Below are 19939 nucleotides of genomic sequence, written 5' to 3' on the forward strand. Positions count from 1 at the left end.
GCTGTTGAGCTATGTGTTTCTCCCTTGAGGTATCTCATGAGATTGCCATCAAATAGCCGGCTGCAGCTGTTTGAAGGACATGTGATGATGGACAGACCTCAATTCTGTGCAGGTGGCAGGTGAGGAGGGCTTCAGTTCCTTGCCACCCGGGTATCTACAGGGATACCTGCGTTTCCACAAGAGCTAATGATAAATGAGAAAGAGAGAGAAAGGGAGGGTGTGAAAGGGAAGGAGAGGGGGAATAGAAGAAGAAAGGAGAGAGAGAGAGAGAAAAGAAAGAGAGGAAAACAGAGAGAGAACAAAACAGAAGCCTCAGTGTCTTTCATAACCTAATTCTGTAACTGATTTACCCCCAATTCGGCTATATCCTGTTAGTCACACCAGATGTGGGAGGGTACAACACACATGCAGATACTGGGATGTGGAAATCTTCGTGGTCCTCCCCGAGGCTGGCTAGCACACTGACTTGTGCTTTTCCCCCCACACAATCTAACATCTTTGAAATTGGGATACATCTTACAATCAAAGGTATAGCATGGTTTAAAAGGCAAAATTCCCATTTAACAGCATTTAAATCGTCGTAAGCCTTATCATCATGATTTGAGGATATGCTATCCTGGGATAGTCGGGCTTTCAGGAGGCTTCCTGGCTCCTGGCAGCTTGCCTTGACCCCAGTCTCTCACGGCCCCACCTTGACAGTCCACTTGCCACCTGCCAGATGTGCTCGGCTCCTGTCCTGTGCCCTTGCTCACCACACCACCCCTTCCGATGTGCCCTTTTCACGACTAAATGATCACACCAGGTACTGAAGCCTCCAGAAGATTTCCTGGACCATCCGGAAGCATCACAGTCTTGTCTTGCTATAGGATTGTCTACAGTCCTAGCTACTGCTTCCATCCATTCATCAGTACTTATGCTTCTGGTCTTGTAGACTTGCTGCACTTTCTGTGTAATAAATGTTGCTGTATGCATTTAGCCTTAAAAGCAGAATTTCTGGACTCTTCATAAAACATAAAGTCTTCCTTCCTCAGGTGAAACTGTAAAACTAATCCGGCACACATCAGTAATGGACAGCTATCCAAGAATGCACAAGCTCACTGTTATATACTGAAGCTGCAAAGATCACTGTTTCCAACGTTCATCAAACTGATGAACATTCTGTTCCCTACAACTTCTACATTCTAAGATTTGCTTAAACAAGGCTTTGAAGTGCACTATCGCATAGGATGGGAAAGGGGTGCCTGCTCTTTTTTACTCGCAAAAATAGGGGTTCTGTCCAGTCACTGTGTTAAGAATAAAAGGTCAGTACTTCGTGACACTCTTGTAAGTGGCTTAATTTGTTGCCCTTTTTTTCCAGGTTTAATTCCAACAGGTGAATTGATGTTCTCTATAGAAAGCAGGTTGAAAAGGGGGAGTGGATAAAATGCATGAACTTCCATTGAAACCCAGTAGACAAGATTGTTAAATTTGAGGATTTTCTTTCAGTTATTTGACTGCTCTGAAGGAAAGCTGTGCTGGACCATTGCCAGGAAACAGTGGGAAAGACCCAGGCCCATTCTTCTTGGCGGCAGGCTGGAAAGCATTTCTATCATTGCATGTATGTATGGGAAAACAAATCATCACTCTTGCCTCACACTATATCCAAAAATTAACTGGAAATAGATTGTAGACTTAAATGTAAAGGCTAAAACCATAAAACTTTCAAAAGAAAATGCATATTCATATTCTTGGGGTAAGCATGGCTGGATCGGGCCAGGTACACTATTCCCTGGGCACCATTTTTCAATTCAGGGCACAGGAAGATTCAAGATTATTTTGGTCTTGAATCTAAGCCATGCTGACTCATCTAGCCCTCAATACCTATCACATTTGATTGAACTCGGTTCTTATCTGTTGTAAGTCTAGGTTAGAACCCAGAAGGATGATTCATTGACACCTTCCCTGATCTCTAAGAGCACAGAGTCTAATATTCTTCAGTTTTCCCAGACTTGGGAATAAGTGCCTTGCGGGGACATTGCAAAAAGGTGGATGAGAGGTTGTCTACAAAACACCCAGGTCTCTAGGAGGAAGACACCTCAGATTCACAAGGGTCCACTAGCATAACTCTTTTTCCCAAGAATATGTTCTGACCTGTTGCCAAGAACCTGTCTTTGATCTGTCTCAGGATGTCTGTGTTTAAACACCCAGAGTTAATGATTGGGATGGTGGTTGACATGAGGGGATGGTCACTGAACAAAGGCACCCCACCTATCCTCTGCTCTCTGACTTCCTCCCTCTTCTCCAGGTCCCCTATACCATGTGACAAGCAGAATTAGCTCACATAAAGCTATCAAAGAACTCTCTCATTAACTTAGCCCCCAGGTGTCAAAAGAAACAGCTTAAGTCCCTGAAACATGAAATGAAGATGTGTCCCCACCTTAACGATGTAACACCCCTTCCCTCACATGCTGCACACCGTGGGAAGCTCTAATCACATCCATTAGGGACCAAGTTGCTGAGCATATATCAAAGGAATAGGACAGAAGTGAGGAAAGATAATTATGTTTAACAAATGAATTAAAACAATTACACAACCACCCACTCAGTACAGAGCTTTGAGCTCTGCTTCAAATAGGATATGAAAAGAATTGGCTGAGAAATCGTATTGCAATCAAAACTGGTCAGCACTTTCAGAGAACTTTTTTCTGCAGGATCAGAATGCAGATATTATTGGTTAGAGAAATCTAAAAGGTGCTCTCTTATCAGATATCTTGTGAACCTACAGTAAATGATTCCCAGTAACATTAAAACCCAATAATAACTGTTTCAAGACATTAAAACCCCACTTCTGATGGTCAGTGGTATTGTTTGTCATGTTTGTTGTAATTTGAAACAGCCAGCATCCTTTGGACACTCTTCCTACCTCTGAGGAATTTTCCCATGTTGACTTTCTACCCCAAGAGAAGCCAGAAATTACTTTTCAAATGATACAAGGTCTGCCCATCAGATGCACCCACATGAGGCTCTGATGGGAGAATAAGAAGCAAGCACCAAGTAGGTAGGATCTGTTTCTAAGGATGGATGCAAAAGACTGGAGTTCTCTGAGCAGCCATGCCCACGGTTCCATCCAGGGTCAACTGTTTGGGTATCACTGCACTATCTCCCCTGGGAAGTCCTGCGGTGGTACAACCCCAGAACCTGGCATTGGCCCTCCGGGCATTCTTCAAGGCCCTTGATAATGTTCAATAAAGTTCTTTTCTGTTCAAACTACTTACATCATTGGCTGATACACATTTTGCTTTTCAGAAGTAAAGAATAGGGGAAGAACTCATAAGTGCTTTGAAAACTGTAAAAGACTGTACCGATCTACGGGAGCAACTACAGTGCTTGGCTTTTAAAGGCAAGAAGCAGCAACCTAAGCTTGCAAATAAGTAGACCACTCACAAGCTTGTTGAATGTTTGGAATTCTACAAAGTAAAACATGGGTCATGGGATTAATGTTGTAGACGTCCCTTCATAGCCAGATGGATGATGAGTTGGGTTTTCAGAAGTTTCCAAAGCTACTCTTAGTGTAGGAACTAACTGAGGCTATTTCTGTCCCCATGCTCTGACACTGGACACTTGTCCTTTGGGGGGCAGATAGCAGGAAACCCCAAGTTGGTGGGACAATGCAGGTTTTCAGTCTGGGCCTGGCTTAGGTCCCAGCCAAGAGCCAGCATGGCCCACCAGGGACATCACCCACACTCCTTCCTTTGTTAAGCTGAATAATCTTCCATTGTAATTTATTTATTTATTGCATTGCAATTTTATTTATTTATTTATTTATTTATTGCATTTCATTTATTGATATAATAATATAGCATTATAATAATATTTCATATATTATATGTAATATATCATATCATTGGCTCTCTCCCGTCTCTTCCCATAAGGGCACTAATCCCATTGTTAGGGCCCCACCACCATGACCTAATAATCTCTTAAAGGCCTTATCTGTAAATGTCATTACACTTGGATTAGGGTTCCAACATATGACTTTTTTTTAAAGATTTTATTTATTTATTTGACAGATAGAGATCACAAGTAGGGAGAGAGGCAGGCAGAGAGAGGGAGGGAAGCGGGCTCCCTGCTGAGCAAAAAGCCCGATGCAGGGCTCGATCCCAGGACCCTGGGATCATGACCTGAGACAAAGGCAGAGGCTTAGCCCACTGAGCCACCCAGGCGTCCCTCCAACATATGACTTTTGAGAGGGGACACAAACATTCGGACTACAGAAGAGCTATACTTTTTAAAATTATTTTTTAAGAAACAGGAATAATTAACCAAAAACCATTAATGTAAAAAAAATGATAAAAGTACATTGTATTACTGTAGACTTATTTTGTAACTGCTAATATTCACTTAATATAATCAATCACCTGGGATGATTAAAAAATGTGGACTCAACAGCCCTGGCTGACAATTTGAGTCGGCATCTAAACTGTATCTGTGTTTTATTTTGTGTGTATGTGTATTTTGTGTCTTGAGAAAAATCTGATTACAGAGATAAGTAACTGTAGATAAAGGCTGACTCGTGACAATTTGCCTTAAAATCTCAGAGCACCCCTTTATTTAACCCAAAGTCTTGAAGAAAAGATGAAAAAAGTCTTTGCTTCAAAGTTGAATCACTAAGAAGGTCAAATACATGTTCAGATTCCTAAACAGAAACATGCACATTTTATTATGGCAGCAGAAATTTACACAGTGATGGGTTAGTCCCTCACTTGCTATTGTATAACACTATCAGGTCCCAGAGGAAATCCCAGGGAGGAACATGAATCAAGCTACACCCATTGGGGCAAAATAGTGCACATTCAGCATCTTTGCCTGATGTTTTAAGGGTTACCAGAAGGAGACACTTTGGGCTAAAAACCAACCTGTGCTTTGCTCCCCAAGCAGTCTCCACATCACACAGCTGCAACCATGCAAAGGATGGTGCTTCTTTTCCTAATCCACACCCAGGCACCATACAAAGATAATAAGGCACCATACATTCATCAGTGGGAGGGGTCCTTGTGTAATCAGGCATATTGTTTTGATTTTCTATGCACGGATATTTACAAGCCTCAATTTCTTAAAAGAGCAGTCAGAGTTTAAATTTTCCTGGTTAATTGTGTATTTGGAAGGTCGAAGATAGGCACAATAATGCAGAGAAAAAAACGTATTCAATAATCAGTATGAAGATGAATGAACAATGGCTCTATAAGTGAATGTGATGGTGGAAATTCAGGATATATAGCACACCTCGAGTTTTGTTGTCATCATTTTAATTTAAAAAAATGAATAAAAATATTTTTAAGACACTGAGTAAAGACTAGAAGTGCAGTCTTACAGGCTACCCACATCAAATGAGGTCACACATCCATTACATCGAAATTAAAATGGCTTCAAGTTCTCACCCTCTTCCCTCAAAGGAATCTGAAGGTTGAACATTGCTATGCTGTCACTTGGGATGCCATTGTTGGTGCTGTCACCTTGCAAGGACAGAAATATGCACTGGTTATTATGGGATCAGAAGGAAGAGTCACAGAAACCTGATTTAGGGGAAGAGGGTGAAAAAAATATCAGGGAAGAATAATTGAACTCTGCATTAGAAACTATTGATACACTTTACGTTAACTAATTGAATTTAAATAAAATAAGTTTTAAAAGAAAAAAAAATCAGGGAAGATGAGTAACCGTCCTTTATTTTCCATATTTTGATACTTTGACCATCATGAGTGCTTGCTGAAGCTGGAAGGACTGCCCCTCCAGGTTTGGTCAGCTCCTAGAGAGAGTTACCCCTCAGTTGGGAGTGAGGTTTTTAAATGCAAAGCAATGAATCTAGAGTCTGAATTCCTGACCACCTTCTCTGTGGAACTGTTACTCAGGGTCCAAATCACCCCAGGGCCAAGTACCAGACAACCAGGGACAGCCGTTATACCCCAGCTCCTGCTGAAAGTGTCCAAATCAGCCAGTTACAACCTACCATCCCTACTTCCCCCATTCCTTCCTACAGAAACCACAATAAAGGCTCTTATCCTCAGTCCCATCCTGACGGAACCCCGTGCTCCCCTTTGTCCTCCCCCACCCCTCCCTGGTGGCTGCGCCAGCCCCCTCCTTCTGGGATCTGTGAGTAACCAATTGTCTTTTCAACGGCAGTGATCTCCTGGTCTGTTGGCCTTACTATCCCCAAATGACAATATAACCCCTAAGTCCAAACAAAGACTTCCTGGAGGAGGTGATGTATGAGGTGTACGATGTGTGAAGAATATCTGGAAGTATTATCTTTGTATAACAAGCCAGAAAATAGGGTTTTAGGCACAGAGAGCAGCAGGTGTGGCCAGATGCAGGTAAAAGAAAGCCAAAGCCATCCACGAATTCACAGGGGTTCACGGTGGTTCAAGCACAGAACCTGCGGAAGGAGCAGGGAAAAGTAGAATCGAAGAGAACATGTAAATGGTGGAAACTGTGGGCTATGTGTTGTGCCTGACCGCTGTACTTCCTCATCTTCCTCTTTCTGGGTACACAACGCCATTCACTCTGGATAATTTCCCCTGTGCTTCACAGTATGAAGGTTCCTCAAAGAGGAAAATAGAGTTACCCTAGGACCAAGCAATCCCACTACTGGGTATTTACCTAAAGATACAAATGTAGTGATCCAAAGGGGCCTGTAAACCTGAATGTTTACAGCAGCAATGTCCACAATAGCCAAACTATGGAAAGAACCTAGATGTTCATCAACAGAGGAATGGATAAAGAAGATGTAATAAACACACACACACACACACACACACACACACACACACAGGAATACTATGCAGCCATCAAAAATGAAATCTTGCCATTTGAAATGACTTGGATGGAACTAGAGGTTATTATGCTAAGTGAAGTAAGTCAATCAGAGAAAGGCAATTATCATACGATCTCTCTGATATGAGGAATTTGAAAGGCAGGGTAGGGGGTCATGGGAGGTAGGGAGGGAAAAAATGAAACAAGATGGGATGGGGAGAGAGACAAACCATAACAGACTTAATTCCACAAAACAAACTGAGGTTTGCGGGGGATGGAGGGGGTATGGAGAGGGTGGCTGGATTATGAACATTGGGGAGGGTATGTGATATGGTGAGTTCTGTGAAATGTTTAACACAGATGAATCACAGACCTGCACCCTTGGGGCAAATAATACATTATATGTTAATTTGAAAAACGTTTCACCTGTGCTTTATGCAGTCTGGGGGAGGATGGGCACACATATAAACCCGTATAGTGATTGGTCCACCTGACACCAATAGGACCAATCAGAGTCTCCCTGGGATTGATATGTAAATGACAGGAAGACAAGGTTCTCTCTTTAGGCGAGTGACTGGCCTTGCTGGATGGGATTCAGGAGCTGGCAATGGCCATCTTCCTGGACACTTGAAGAGTCTGACCAGAGAAGAAAGCAGCCATATGGAGACAAGTAAACATGAGACATGGACAAAGTGAAAAGTGTTTTGCCAGTTTCCAGTCCCTAGTTTTTGATTCTGAAATTTTAGTTCTGCAGCTCTTCTTTTGATTTTTTAAAAAGATTTTTTCTTTATTTATCTGACAGAGATCACAAGTAGGCAGAGAGGCAGGCAGAGAGAGAGGAGGAAGCAGGCTACCTGCAGAGCAGAAAGCCCGATGTGGGACTCGATCCCAGGACCCTGGGATCATGACCTGAGCCAAAGGCAGAGGCTTAACCCATTGAGCCACCCAGGTGCCCCATCTTCTTTTGGATTTTTATGAACTTCTGTGGTATCCACCCCTACAGGAACCTGGACATTCCTTTGTTTTTTGTTTGTTTGCTTGCTTTTCCCTTTTGGTTCCTCCAGTTTTCTTTGGATTGCTGCCACTTGCAAGCAAAGGGTCTTGTAAAAATACCACACCAAGGAAATTCACACGTCCTTAGGAGCTATTGAGTAAGTTCCTGTAGGGGAAGGACACAATGAGATGCACATTTTAGAGTGATCATCTTATAATAAGTTTAGAGGAAGAATTGTTGTGAGGAGGGGAGGGAACGGGGCATATTCCTGAAGATGAGATGACAGGTTTGAAGGCCATTATGGTCATTCTGGCAAAGTATGGTGAGTGCCTGAAACAGAAGAGAAAAGGGGGCTGAGGAAAGATTAAACTTACACAAGGTGAGAAGACTAATGAGACTTTATGAAATCTGAGTTTGTGAAATCGGATATTGCTAGGCTTTTAGCACACTTACTTTGGGATCTAATCTTCAAAAATATTTAAATATCTCTGGTGGTGACAACACCATCGTCTTTCCAGTGATTAAGAACTCTGAAAACTTTTTTTTTTTTTTTTAAGAACTCTGAAATCTTAATCTGGCCTGGGCTGTAGAATGTCAGCTGCGGCTTGAGCACAACGAAAAGCTGTTGAAGGGTTTTACACTGGTGGGTGGAGCGTGGTCGTGGGATTCCTTTTGCATTTTTAAAATGCCATTTTTGGCTGCTGTGTAAAGAATGGATAGAGAAAAGGCAAAAATAGAAACAAATCATTCTCCAATATTTACGGAACATCTACTATGTGTCAGGTACTGTTCTAAACCCTAAAGACAGAATAGTTAACAAGAAACAAAATGAATTTGATGTCCTCTTGGAGTTTTCATTTTAGTTGTTGAGTGAGAAATGAAGCAAATAAATATACATACATATCAGGGGTTGATGTGGGGTAGGAAGGAAACTAAGCTGAGTGAGTGGACATGGGGTGTGAGGGTTTAGGGGAGCAGGTTGGTATTTTCTATGGGACTGTGTCAGGGAAGTCTCCCTCATTTGAGGAAAGACCTGGAGGAAATTAAGGAACGAGCAGTTGTGCTGTTTGGAGAAGAGCATCCCACACAGAGCAAACAGTAAGCCCAAGGTGGGAGCACATCTGGTGTGTTTAAAGAATGACACGGCGACCAATAATGCTGGGCAAAAAATGAGCAAGACGGCAAGTGGTAGGAGGTAGGTAAGGAAGGTAGTGGGGTCAGATCACATAAAGTCTTGAAGGCCATTGTAAAGATTTGCCTTTAACTTTGTGCCAGATGAGAAGAGCTTGGATGGTTTTGAAGAGGCTTGACTTGATTTAGATTAGAAAAGGATTGGGGCACCTGGGTGGCTCAGTGGGTTAAGCCTCTGCCATCAGCTCAGGTCATGGTCTCGGGATCCCAGCATCGAGCCCCGCATTGGGCTCTCTGCTCATCAGGGAGCCTGATTCTCCCTTTCCCACTGCCTGCCTCTCTGCCTACATGGATCTCTCTCTCGATTTGTCAAATAAATAACTAAAATCATAAAGAGAAAAGAAAAGAATCACTCAGGCTGCTGTGTGCAGAACAGACTTGTGGGGTTGTGGGGTGGGGATGCTACTTGCATTAATGTAGACTGAGATTTCTATACTGCTGGCATTTGGGGCCACATTAATTTTTGCTATGGGGAGCTGTCCTGTGCACTGACCACTAGATCGCAGGAGCGCCCTTTCCCAATCCCAAGTTGTGACAACGAAAAGTGTGTCCAGACCCTGTCAAAATCCCCTGGGGGAGAGCAGGTGCACAAAACTCTCCTGGTTGAGGACCACTGATCTAGGTGAGAGGGGGTATTGGCCAGACCAGAGCAGTAGATGCAGGGGTGGGGAGAGGGGAGAGATTCTGGGTGTATATTGAAGACAAAACACGCAGGATTTGTAAATATATTAAGTGTGGAGTGTGCGGAAAAGACAAGAGTTGGGATGATTTTTCAATTTTGGGGGCCCGAGGCCCTGGAACAGTGACGTTACCACTTGCTAAGATGGGAAAGACGACGGGAGAAGCAAGTTTGATGGGCAACAGGTGTTTGTTTCTGGAGATGGTGGCTGAATCCACATGGGGATGCCCAACCAGCAGCTGAACACACGAGTCTGGCATTCATGGGTGAGGTCCAGGCTGGAGGCACAAATATGAGCACCGTTAGGACATAGGGTTCAAGCTCTGAGAAGAAGTGGGCTTACCTACGCAGTGAGTATGGACAGAGGTGTGTTTGGCAACATGATAAGGCAGCTTCATGATATCTGTCCCCCAGTATTTGTCCTGTGAGTATGGATGGGAGTGTGTATGAGACTTAGGACTTGCTTTTAACCAGTAGAATTTGGCAAGGTAAGAAGATGTCACTATTATGATCTCATTATATTAAATCAGACTGTTTTACAGATTGGAGTGAGAGGCTATCCTGGACTTGAAGAAGCAAAGAGCCAAGTTTGGAATCACCTGTGGAGAGAGTCATATGGCAGGAAACCGCAAGCAGCCTCTGGGGGCTGAGGATGGCTTCCAGTTAACAGCCTGGAGAATCTCCCTGGCCCGCCCCAGCATGGGCTGCCCCCCAAATCACACAGCAACAAGGAAATGAGTTCTGCCAACACCCGAGTGAGTTTGGAAGCAGAGCCTTCCCTAGTGGAACCTGCAGGTGAGAACACAGCTTGGTGGGCACCTTCTCTCCTCCTTTGAGTGAGACCCATAGCCGAGGACCCTGGTTAAGCTGTGTCTGGCCTCCTGACAGCTAGAGATAGTAGGATAGTAAACTGAGATGTTTAAAGTTACTAAACTTGTTATTATTTGTTATGAAGTAACTATTAAAAACAAAACAAGAGGCCCAAAATGGAGTTGCTTATGCTAAGCCCCATGTCCCCCAAACCAGACTTAATTATGATTTCAGCTGTCCCAGAAATGGAATCTGAGCCCAGGCAAGCAGACACCACCTGATCCCCACTCCCTCAGACCCCTGCCATCCCCAGAAGCCAAGTCACCTGGCCATAACCAACCTGCTTTGTTTGCCTGACATGACTTCCTTGCTCCTCCTCTCTTCTGCCTATAAAAGTCTTTGATTTTGTACTGCTCCTCCGAGCTCCTTTCAGTCTGCAAGCAGGATGCTGCCCATTTCGTGAATCATTGAATAAAGCCAATAGGTTCTTTAAAATGTACTCAGCTGAATTTTTTTTTAACACAACAGAAAACTCAAACAGAAGGTCCGAGTCCCAGAGCACAGGACTGATGTCTAAAGGTCAGGAAGCTCAAAAAAACCCAGCCAGGAAAGGAGCCATCATCACTCACCAGTGTGGAAGAGCAAGGGAGAGCCAACATCACGATGAAAAAGATAGAATATTTCCAGAGAAGTGGAGGGACTTCTATGTCTATAGCACTGACAGGTTGAGTCATTTGGATCTGAGGGTTAATCATTGGATTTGGCAACTTGGCGGTGATTAGCGATCTTGTAAAATATCTGTGTAGGTGTAGTCATGGGATCAATGACTGTTAACAGTGTCTGAAGTGCAAAAAAAATTTCAGGGTTTGGATTCAAATGGGAGCAGTGGATATAAAGAGCAGTGAGCAAGTCTGACTTCTGTTTTGGAGATCAAATCAGTTGGTTTTGCTGATGGATTAGATACGAGAAAATGGAAAGGGGGAATTTATCCCAGGGGCTGAGGCTTTAGCCAGTAGGAGGTGGGGATGCTGTTTACTAAGATGGGGAGACTGGGACAGGAGAATGTTGAGGAGGGAGCAGGATAGAAATCATGGTGAAAATAAGACTCCTGTTACATATTCATGGAGAAATATGCTCCAGGCAGCTGGCCATGTAATTCTCAGCTCCAAGGGTGGGTTAGGATTAAAGACGTTAACTTCAGAGCCTTCAGCTTCTACAAAGAACTTAAATCAATGATGCTGAATGGAATCGGCTAAAGCAGTGGTTTTTAAACTGGGGCTGTGAGGCAAGGAGTTTTGCTCCCAGGGCCGATTGAACAATATCTGGCAACATTTTTGGTGGTCACCACTTGGGGGGGGTTGCTGCTGGCATCTAGTGGCTAGAGACCAGAGATGCTGCTAACTGTCCTGCAGGGCACAGGACAGCCCCACAGCAGAGAATCAACCACCAGGTATCAATAGTGCTAGGTTGCGAAAGCCTGATCGAGGGAGAGAGAGAGAGAGAGAGAGAGAGAGCGAACGCATAGCTACAGAAGACCCAGAATCAAGCTCTTCAAAGGGGCGGAGATGAAATAGAGAAGCAAATTGAGAATACAGGTCCAGGATGGTAGGAAGAGAAACCAAGTGATTAAGAGGGCACTAAGGAAGCGGGAACCTAGAGACACCGAGTACATCCACGTTTGCTAGTGATAGGCGTGTATGGTGCATGGACCGCCTATGAGAATTCACACACCTTGCACATTTTTAAGTGGGAATCTGAAACTTTTTAATCATAAACTTTTCATCACAATATATGTATATTTTATTAACTAGGTGTTGAAAATATTAAACATTTAAAAAATGAGATAGAGGGCACCTGGGTGGCTCAATCACTAAGCAGCTGCCTTTGGCTCAGGTCATGATCCCAGGGGCCTGGGATGAAGGCCCACATTCCTGATCAGCAGGAAGCCTGCTTCTCCCTCCCGGGCTCTCCCTACCTGTGTTCTGTGTGTGTGTGTGTGTGTGTGTGTGTGTGTGTGTGTCTCTCTCTCTCTACCAAATAAATAAATAAATCTTTAAAAAGAAAATGAGATAGGAAAGGATCGACTTCATTGGAATAACATTTGCTTGCTACAAGTTGATTTTTTTTTTAAAGCAGAACAGTCTCATTTTTTGTTATTTTATTTCCCAAACCACACTGGAATGGAATGAAACCATTGAAATCCTTACTTGTGCCTTTCCCTATTATGTCCCTAAAAATATGTAGTTTAATTTAAATATGAAGGAATGAGTGTCACTAACCAAAACTGATTGTTATTCTGATGTCAGAGCACTTCCAACATCTGCCCTAATCCCCTTTCCGATGTTAACCTTTACCCTTAATAAGGAGAGGAAGCTCTAAAGGTGGAGCCCCAGGACTGCCCACAGAAGGGCATTATTTGAAACAAAACTGGTATTTCAACTTTGGTATCAGCCCAAGTCCTACACTCTAATAAGATCTGAGAGGAGTGTCTTGATCTTCCAGGAAGGAGAGGAGTATCCTGATATCAGACCCAAGAATGGGCTTATCATCGATCCTACAGAGCACACATGGAGTTTGGATCTGGAAATGGACTCCCTTAAAATGATCTGCACATAAGGATTCTTTATAGAGATTTTTCAACTACCCTTGGGGACATGGTACCCTACACCCTCAGGTGTAGACAAATATTTTACAAGCTATGCTGGGAATGAGGTGGGGAGAGAAATATGGAGGTTGTTATAGGAAGATAGAAGGTTAAAGGTAGTCTTTGTTTTGGTTTTTTTCCTTTTGTTTTTAAGAAAAAGGTCATTTGTCTTCTGACTGGAAGGATCCATTGGAACGAGAACTTGATATTGACCCTGGGAGTGGAGTCCTGGAGAGGGCTGGAGGGAACAAATCCCAGGCACAAGGAAGAACAAACCCCAGCTGGGGATGTCTGCTCTTCTCAATAAACCTGCTCTGCCTTCAACTCTTTCTGTGTTTCTTGTACATTTCTCCAATTACCATGTAAATTCCATGATGCCAGGGACTTTTCTGTGTTGTTCGCCACAGATTTACAAACACTCAGGGCAGAGTGTAGCACTGACTAAATATTTGTTGAGTAAATGTCTAAAAACAAATTAAAAATGGATAGAAATGTAGGTATAGATTTGATTGGGTGGTGGTAAGATAAGGGAATTCCTACACAAAGGGCTTTTATTTTCTTGAAGTGTGACACTAGTGATGAAGTTTTGGAACACAGGTGAGGTTTGGTGGGGTGAGGTCCAGAGCCGATGACCAAGAAAGGATTCTTGAGACGTCTTAGGTGCAAATGGTGGTTTTATTAAAACACAGGGACAGGACCCAGGGGCAGAAAGAGCTGCTCAGACAGAGGCATGGTTGACTGGGAGCTGAGGAAGGTGAGGACAAAGGGGGTGACAAGAATGACTGTCATATGCTAAAGAAGAATTTCAGGATAAGGGAGACCTGGTTATTGTCAAGTCAAGGCTGTTTTTGCCTCTCATGGGGGAAAGCATGAAGACAGTCGGGAGTTTCCTGGAGATATGTTACATTCCTCCTATCACACATCCTTGTCAGTGGGCTTTGGGCTTAGAAGAAATTCAGTTTTATTACACTTCCCTCCCCCTTAGCCTCCCACAATTTTATGGAGGGGAGGATGATGTTAGGGCTTCCGGAAACTGAGGTATGGGTCTCTGGAAGTCAGGCTATTGATGAGAAAGCTTCTTCCTTCCTTGTAAGTCGCTAGGACATTCGTAGATGGAGGTAGACTCCTGTCCTGCAGGACTGGGATCTCTATCAGTTAAGCATCGTTTTTCCTTTAGGGCAGCCAGGAGTGCATGAGGAATGTTACACATATGGCATGGGGAGAGGGTGTAGGGTGCCAGTTTCTGCTTTGTCCTAAGCTTGCCTTCTGCTCCCTCATCCCTGGGACAGGAGCTGGGAGTGAGGTGACATAGTTCAGAAGAGGTGGGGGTAGGGATTGTTGAGGCAAGTCTTAAAGGTGTGAAACGGTCATTCATTAGAGGGAAAGCAAACTCACCGGAGAGACAAGGGAGTTTGAAGCCAGGGTTGACTATCCACTGGAGAATTGTGGTCAAGTGTTTTAAAGTACAGCAGGTTGGCTCAGCTGTATGATTCCTTCCTGGTTTCTGGTGCATGCCACTGGCATTGGTAGAATCATTTGTAAAGAAACAAAGCAAAAGAGGATAAGCCATTCTTTCAGAAACGATGATGAATCAAGTTTTGAACATGCTGGGTTTTGAGGCACAGGTGGGACATCAGTGAAATAACATGAGTAGGTAGTCAGTTACACGGGCCTGGTGGGTAGGAAAGAAACAGATGGTCGTGTATCAGTGGGAGAGATGTTGGCTAGGGAATGGGAGCTGAAACCAAGGGCACAGTTGATATCACCACAAGAGAGGGTAGCTTGGAAGAGAAAGGTTAACTGAACCCCCAGGGAAACCCTGATGGGAATGTCACATGCATTTCTCAGGCATGCCAATGTTGACACAGATTACTGTAACTCCTGGGGGCCAGAAGCCATGTCTTTGAGATTCATTCATTCTCTGCCTCTGGCATAGCGTGGGCCACATTGAAGGTAATTCTAAAATTCATTCCGATTTGATTTCATTGTACTTTTCATTTACCAGAATCTTGTCATGGTTTGCTAGTGTATCATTTTCTCAAAAAGATTAAATAAGGACCATTTTACAAATATGAGATGAATGCCTGAAGGGATTTTGTTTAATTCATTCATTAGCTCGGGAACCACTAAGATGTTACCACCACTTCAAGCAAGAATCTCAAGGCAGACACATATACAATCAGTAATAATACTTAAACGAATTTGCTTTGATAGATGCAAATAGATATGCAAATAGAATGCAAATGGATGCAAAACTGCCTTCTACCAAATGAAAGGGGGTCAACTGTACTTCCAGTGGACAAAATACATTTACATATAGCTAGACAAGATCATCTGCATCCACATAAATTATGTACAATCTATAGAGTTGCAAAATAGCTCAAAGACAAGAAAGGCACAGAATATCCCATAGAATTGGTCAGCCCAGAAGGGTACATGAGACAACACCTGTTTTCCCTTGGAAGACACTATAATCTTTTAGGTTCATTTCAATGTCTTTCGTGATTTTGCCTATGCTTTAAAAGAAAAAAAAGTTACCCTTATCATTCTTATTAGTTTGAAAAAAAACTAATAAAATACTAGTCTGTTATAAAATACACATGGAAGAATGTTCTGGCACTATCATACCCAATTTGGGGTACTAACTGATTAGGAAGATGAGGCAGAATTTGGGTGCCCGTAAAATGAGTCTGTTTCCGGTTGGAATGGGAAACATTTAAGAATCAAACTAAATGATCTCAAATCCACTCTGGAATGAAACAGGTTATAAGGAAAACACAGAAGATGTTGAAATGGACCTGTTGGCTCATTTTGAGCTTTCCTGGTCGAATGGAGACCTCTACCATGATGCTTGTCCTCCATGTCCCACCCGTCCCATACCTGCTATCCTGGCACCAAAGGGCCACCAGACTTTAGGCTCAGTCTGCAGTTCCAAATGGAAACCCTCTGTTCCCACAGTAGTGGACAGAATGACTCTGGTTGCTGGTGGAAGCGTCAGCTGCTTTAGTCCAACAGTTCAAGAGAGGATCAAAAGAGCATGAGGACGGTATTGGAAAAAAATGCTCGGACGAATTTCCAGAACACAATATTTCTCTTTGCAATTTTTGAGTGTTCTGTAGCCAACCTGCCAAAAAAAAAATGTGAAAACTATAAATAGAGAGGAGTGGGAAGAAGAAATGAGGACCTGTCACAGTGCCAGGAAAAATAGGAAACTGAGAATTTTCCAGAGATTCAGAGTCAAAGGAGGTTAATATTTACTTAGAAAAGAAGTCGTGGGCACAAGCTCTAGGATGAAATGAAGGCAAGAGAGGCAAGTTAGGGAATCGAGAGAGAGAGAGAGACTTGAAGATAAAAAAAAGTCAACTTAAAGTCTCATTCCTCATTAAGGAAAGTACAGATGAGAGAAGAGGGGAGAGACTGGGATATAGTTGATCGCCGATTGTGTCTGGCTCTGATTAGAAGCTTTGTATCCACTTTTTAATTTCATCCTCCAGCCTGTTTCCTGGATTCCAGCTTCTATTTCCTATGAAATAGGTACCATCACCAAAGACGAGAGTCAAACATGTAACAGTAGTCAAATCTTTAACAGCGCGGACAACTAACTAACCAAAAGCTGGCCCGGGGACCCCTGCAGAGTCAAGTGTTACATGCCCAGTGCCTGGATCACGAGGCCATGGTAGGGATCTTGGGAAGGGTTCAGGGTAGGGAGACACACAGCAGGTTCTGGCCAGAGGCTAGTCACTAAACTTTGTGTGGCTGAAGGGGTGTATACCAGCTGAATGTCAGCTCCCAGATGAAACTGAGGGAAATGTCCTTTGGGAAGGTGTCCGCTGACTCTCTGCCTTTCCTTCATCCTCCCCAGGGTGTTCCATTAGCATTTGGGGTCTGGGGTCTTGCCTGTTGCTCCTGGCTTTGGTGGGCCACGCCACTGCCACAGCCAGGGCTCCAAGTGGCAGTGCACTGTATGGGGTCTTGACTGTTCCCTCCTGACTCTCGGAAGGAGAACAGGCAGCAGGGATTTTCATTCTTTGTTGGCACCTACTCTCTTCAGCAACCCCAAGATCAGTACCCCAGGCTGCACAAGCTCAGGTTTATGTCTTTACCAAAGGCCGGCAATAATTTCAGAAAAGAATGACAATGAAGGTAAAAAACAGTTCAACTACTCGCTCATCTGGACTTCTAGAGCAGGTGGGTTTCCCAGACTACTTTGTTCCGTCGGTCTGGCACCCTTGCCCCCCGCCTCGGTGCCTTGGTGATGAGTGTGGGCCTTGCTGTTTGTGCTGCCTGAATTTGCCCTTGTCGCTTATTAGCACTGTGGCCCTAAAAGTCTGAGAGGCTAAAAGTCATGCCTCTCAGAGCCAATCGGAATAGCTTATTAGACCTATTGATTCAGGCATAGTGGGCCTGTGCGGAAATCTCTCTTCTTCATCCCTCCTCCTTCTCAGTCTTCCCCTCCTCCACCTCTTCCTCCTCCTTCTTTGATGTGTAAACCAAGGTATTTGGGGAGCAGGGAATGATGTGATGTTTGGGATTTACTTTAAAATATATTCCAGACCTCCTCTCTCCCCAAAAAACAAAAATACAGGCACTTTGGGTGCAGTAGAAGGAGGAGGGCCTATGAAACAGTTGGGGAAGCAGAGTGATAAGTACTCGGAAGGGCCGGGATCCTTCTGCTCTACACACTTTGGTGTATGCTTGAGAATTTTCATAATAAGAGTAAACAAACAAAGACTAAATAATGAGGCTTTCATTCCCTATATCCAAATGACCACAACAGGGCATAGAATGCACTTTCATAGTTGCTCCCCTGGCAATTTATTCTGATTCTCCAAATAAGATTCCAGCTCTCATCCTACCTGTCATAGTCTCTGGATATTGACTGGGCACGTTTTCCTCAACAAGGCCTTGCCAGGCCCACTGCTAGGGAATGTATTGTTTCAGATTCTGTACTCAGGTTTTAAAGATTTTTTTTTTATTTATTTATCAGAGAGGGGGGGGGGAGAGAGAGCACAGGCAGACAGAATGGCAGGCAGAGGCAGAGGGAGAAACAGGCTCCCTGCTGAGCAAGGAGCCTGATGTGGGACTCGATCTGAGGACGCTGTTATTATGACCTGAGCCGAAGGCAGCTGCTTAACCAAGTGAGCCACCCAGGAGTCCCTGTACTCACGTTTTTAAAAAAAATGTGACCAGTTTCCCGTTTGGAGTGACTCGAATGCAAGACTCACAGTAAGCCATTGTCTTGCTGTGTCCCATCCCTTTCTAAGGACTGCTCCTGCTATCTCTGGGAGATCACAGCATTGGGAGGGACAGCCCAGTCCTGGGCTATTACAGCAAAGCTGCAGCCTGAAGTACATGGGTGAGATCTGTGGTTTGAGCTGTCAGAGTCTCACGGATAAAAAAAAGAGAAATGAATCATCATTTGACCATGACATTCCCACTAAAGGGGAGGACAGTGGGAGAAAGAGCAAGGGAAGAGGAAAGAAAAATCTCAAAATAAATGTGGGGTGGACGGCAGGAGGAGGGGGGCAGGTGTGGCGATTGAACCAACGCTAGCCACAAACACACGATTCCGCCCATTCTAGAGTGGACTGGACATAAACATGCTCCCACATCTACTTGTCGGCTGCGTTTTGTCGGCGGGAGCGAGGTGATTCTTTAAGAGCTCTGAGAACCCAAACTTGTGGCCTCCCAGCAGCTGAGCCGAAGTGGAGCTGGGAGCTGCCCAGCTGCCCAGTGCCTGGATCGCAAGGCCATGGTAGGGATCTTGGGAAGGGTTCAGGGTAGGGAGACACACAGCAGGTTCTGGCCAGAGGCCAGTCACCAAACTTTGTGTGGCTGAAGGGGTGTGTACCAGCTGAATGTCAGCTCCCAGATGAAACTGAGGGAAATGTCCTTTGGGAAGGTTTCTGCTGACTCTCTGCCTTTCCTTCATCCTCCCCAGGGTGTTCCATTAGCATTTGGGGTCTGGGGTCTTGCCTGTTGCTCCTGGCTTTGGTGGGCCACGCCACTGCCACAGCCAGGGCTCCAAGTGGCAGTGCACTGTATGGGGTCTTGACTGTTCCATCCTGACTCTCTTGGCTCCTACTGATCGCTGGAGCCAAGCTCGGCGGGGGAGAAGCCACGCTCCCGGGTGGGTGCGGGGGCTAAGGGCGGAAGCCGGGTTCCCACAGAGGACTCCGCGCCCAGGCGGATGCAGTGGCGGCGCACGGGGACCTGAGGCCTGACACCAGGACGCTCCCCCCACTCTGGACAACCGGCCGCAGAAGTAAAGGGCCAGCATCCCGCCACGGCTATGCTTCCCACGGGACAATCTCGGGAGAAGGTCCTGGAAGAGGCTCGCAGGCCGATTTTCCGAGGGAAACGGCGGGTTGGGGAGGGAGCGCCCCTGACCCTCCCCGCCCTCCCCTCTCCCGCTCACCCCACATCACCAGCGGCGGGGCTGCTCCGCAGAAACTTACGCGAGGTTGTAGTGTCGCCCTCCCGACGCATGGGGGCAGCATCACCTTCTGGCTCTGCGGCAGCGGTCCGCACCCCTCTCTTGGCGGAGGCAGGCGGAGGCGGGCCTGCGGCGTCCTCTTTCATTGGCCGGGGGACGGACGCTGCCATGTTGGAGGAAGCAGTGCCTTCTGTACAGTGGAAACGCGGTGGCTTCACCGGTAGCGTCGGGGAGCGCAGCCTCCTACCTTTCCTCCTCGCTCGAGTGTCGGTGCTGAGAGGCGGCGGCCGGCGGGATGGAGAGAAGTAGGATGAACCTGCCCAAGGGGCCGGACACGCTCTGCTTCGACAAGGACGCGTTCATGAAGGTGCGCGCCTGGGCTCTGCTCCTCAGAGC

At 45.0% G+C, this 19939-nt stretch overlaps 2 protein-coding genes across 6 annotated transcripts in view; one reads left to right on the forward strand and one right to left on the reverse strand.

Annotated features, from left to right (window-relative positions):
• The window catches only part of LOC309857055 (uncharacterized protein), a 252171-nt gene that overhangs the window by 15913 nt on the left and 216319 nt on the right, over positions 1 to 19939 (reverse strand). The gene's annotated exons all lie outside the window — the stretch shown is intronic.
• The window catches only part of LOC309857054 (conserved oligomeric Golgi complex subunit 2-like), a 32508-nt gene continuing 32201 nt past the window's right edge, over positions 19633 to 19939 (forward strand). For 2 of the 5 annotated variants that reach the window (XM_082749934.1, XM_082749933.1), the window contains exon 1: positions 19635 to 19910. In XM_082749934.1, the coding sequence (XP_082606060.1) occupies positions 19839 to 19910 (72 nt within the window). In that variant the 5' untranslated portion in view covers positions 19635 to 19838. Of the gene's footprint in view, positions 19911 to 19939 lie in introns of all 5 variants that reach the window. The other 3 variants (XR_014307453.1, XM_082749935.1, XM_082749936.1) reach the window with 3 other exon arrangements.

Source organism: Mustela nivalis, assembly GCF_964662115.1.
Source record: "Mustela nivalis genome assembly, contig: HAP1_SCAFFOLD_292, whole genome shotgun sequence".
Taxonomy (NCBI): domain Eukaryota; kingdom Metazoa; phylum Chordata; class Mammalia; order Carnivora; family Mustelidae; genus Mustela; species Mustela nivalis.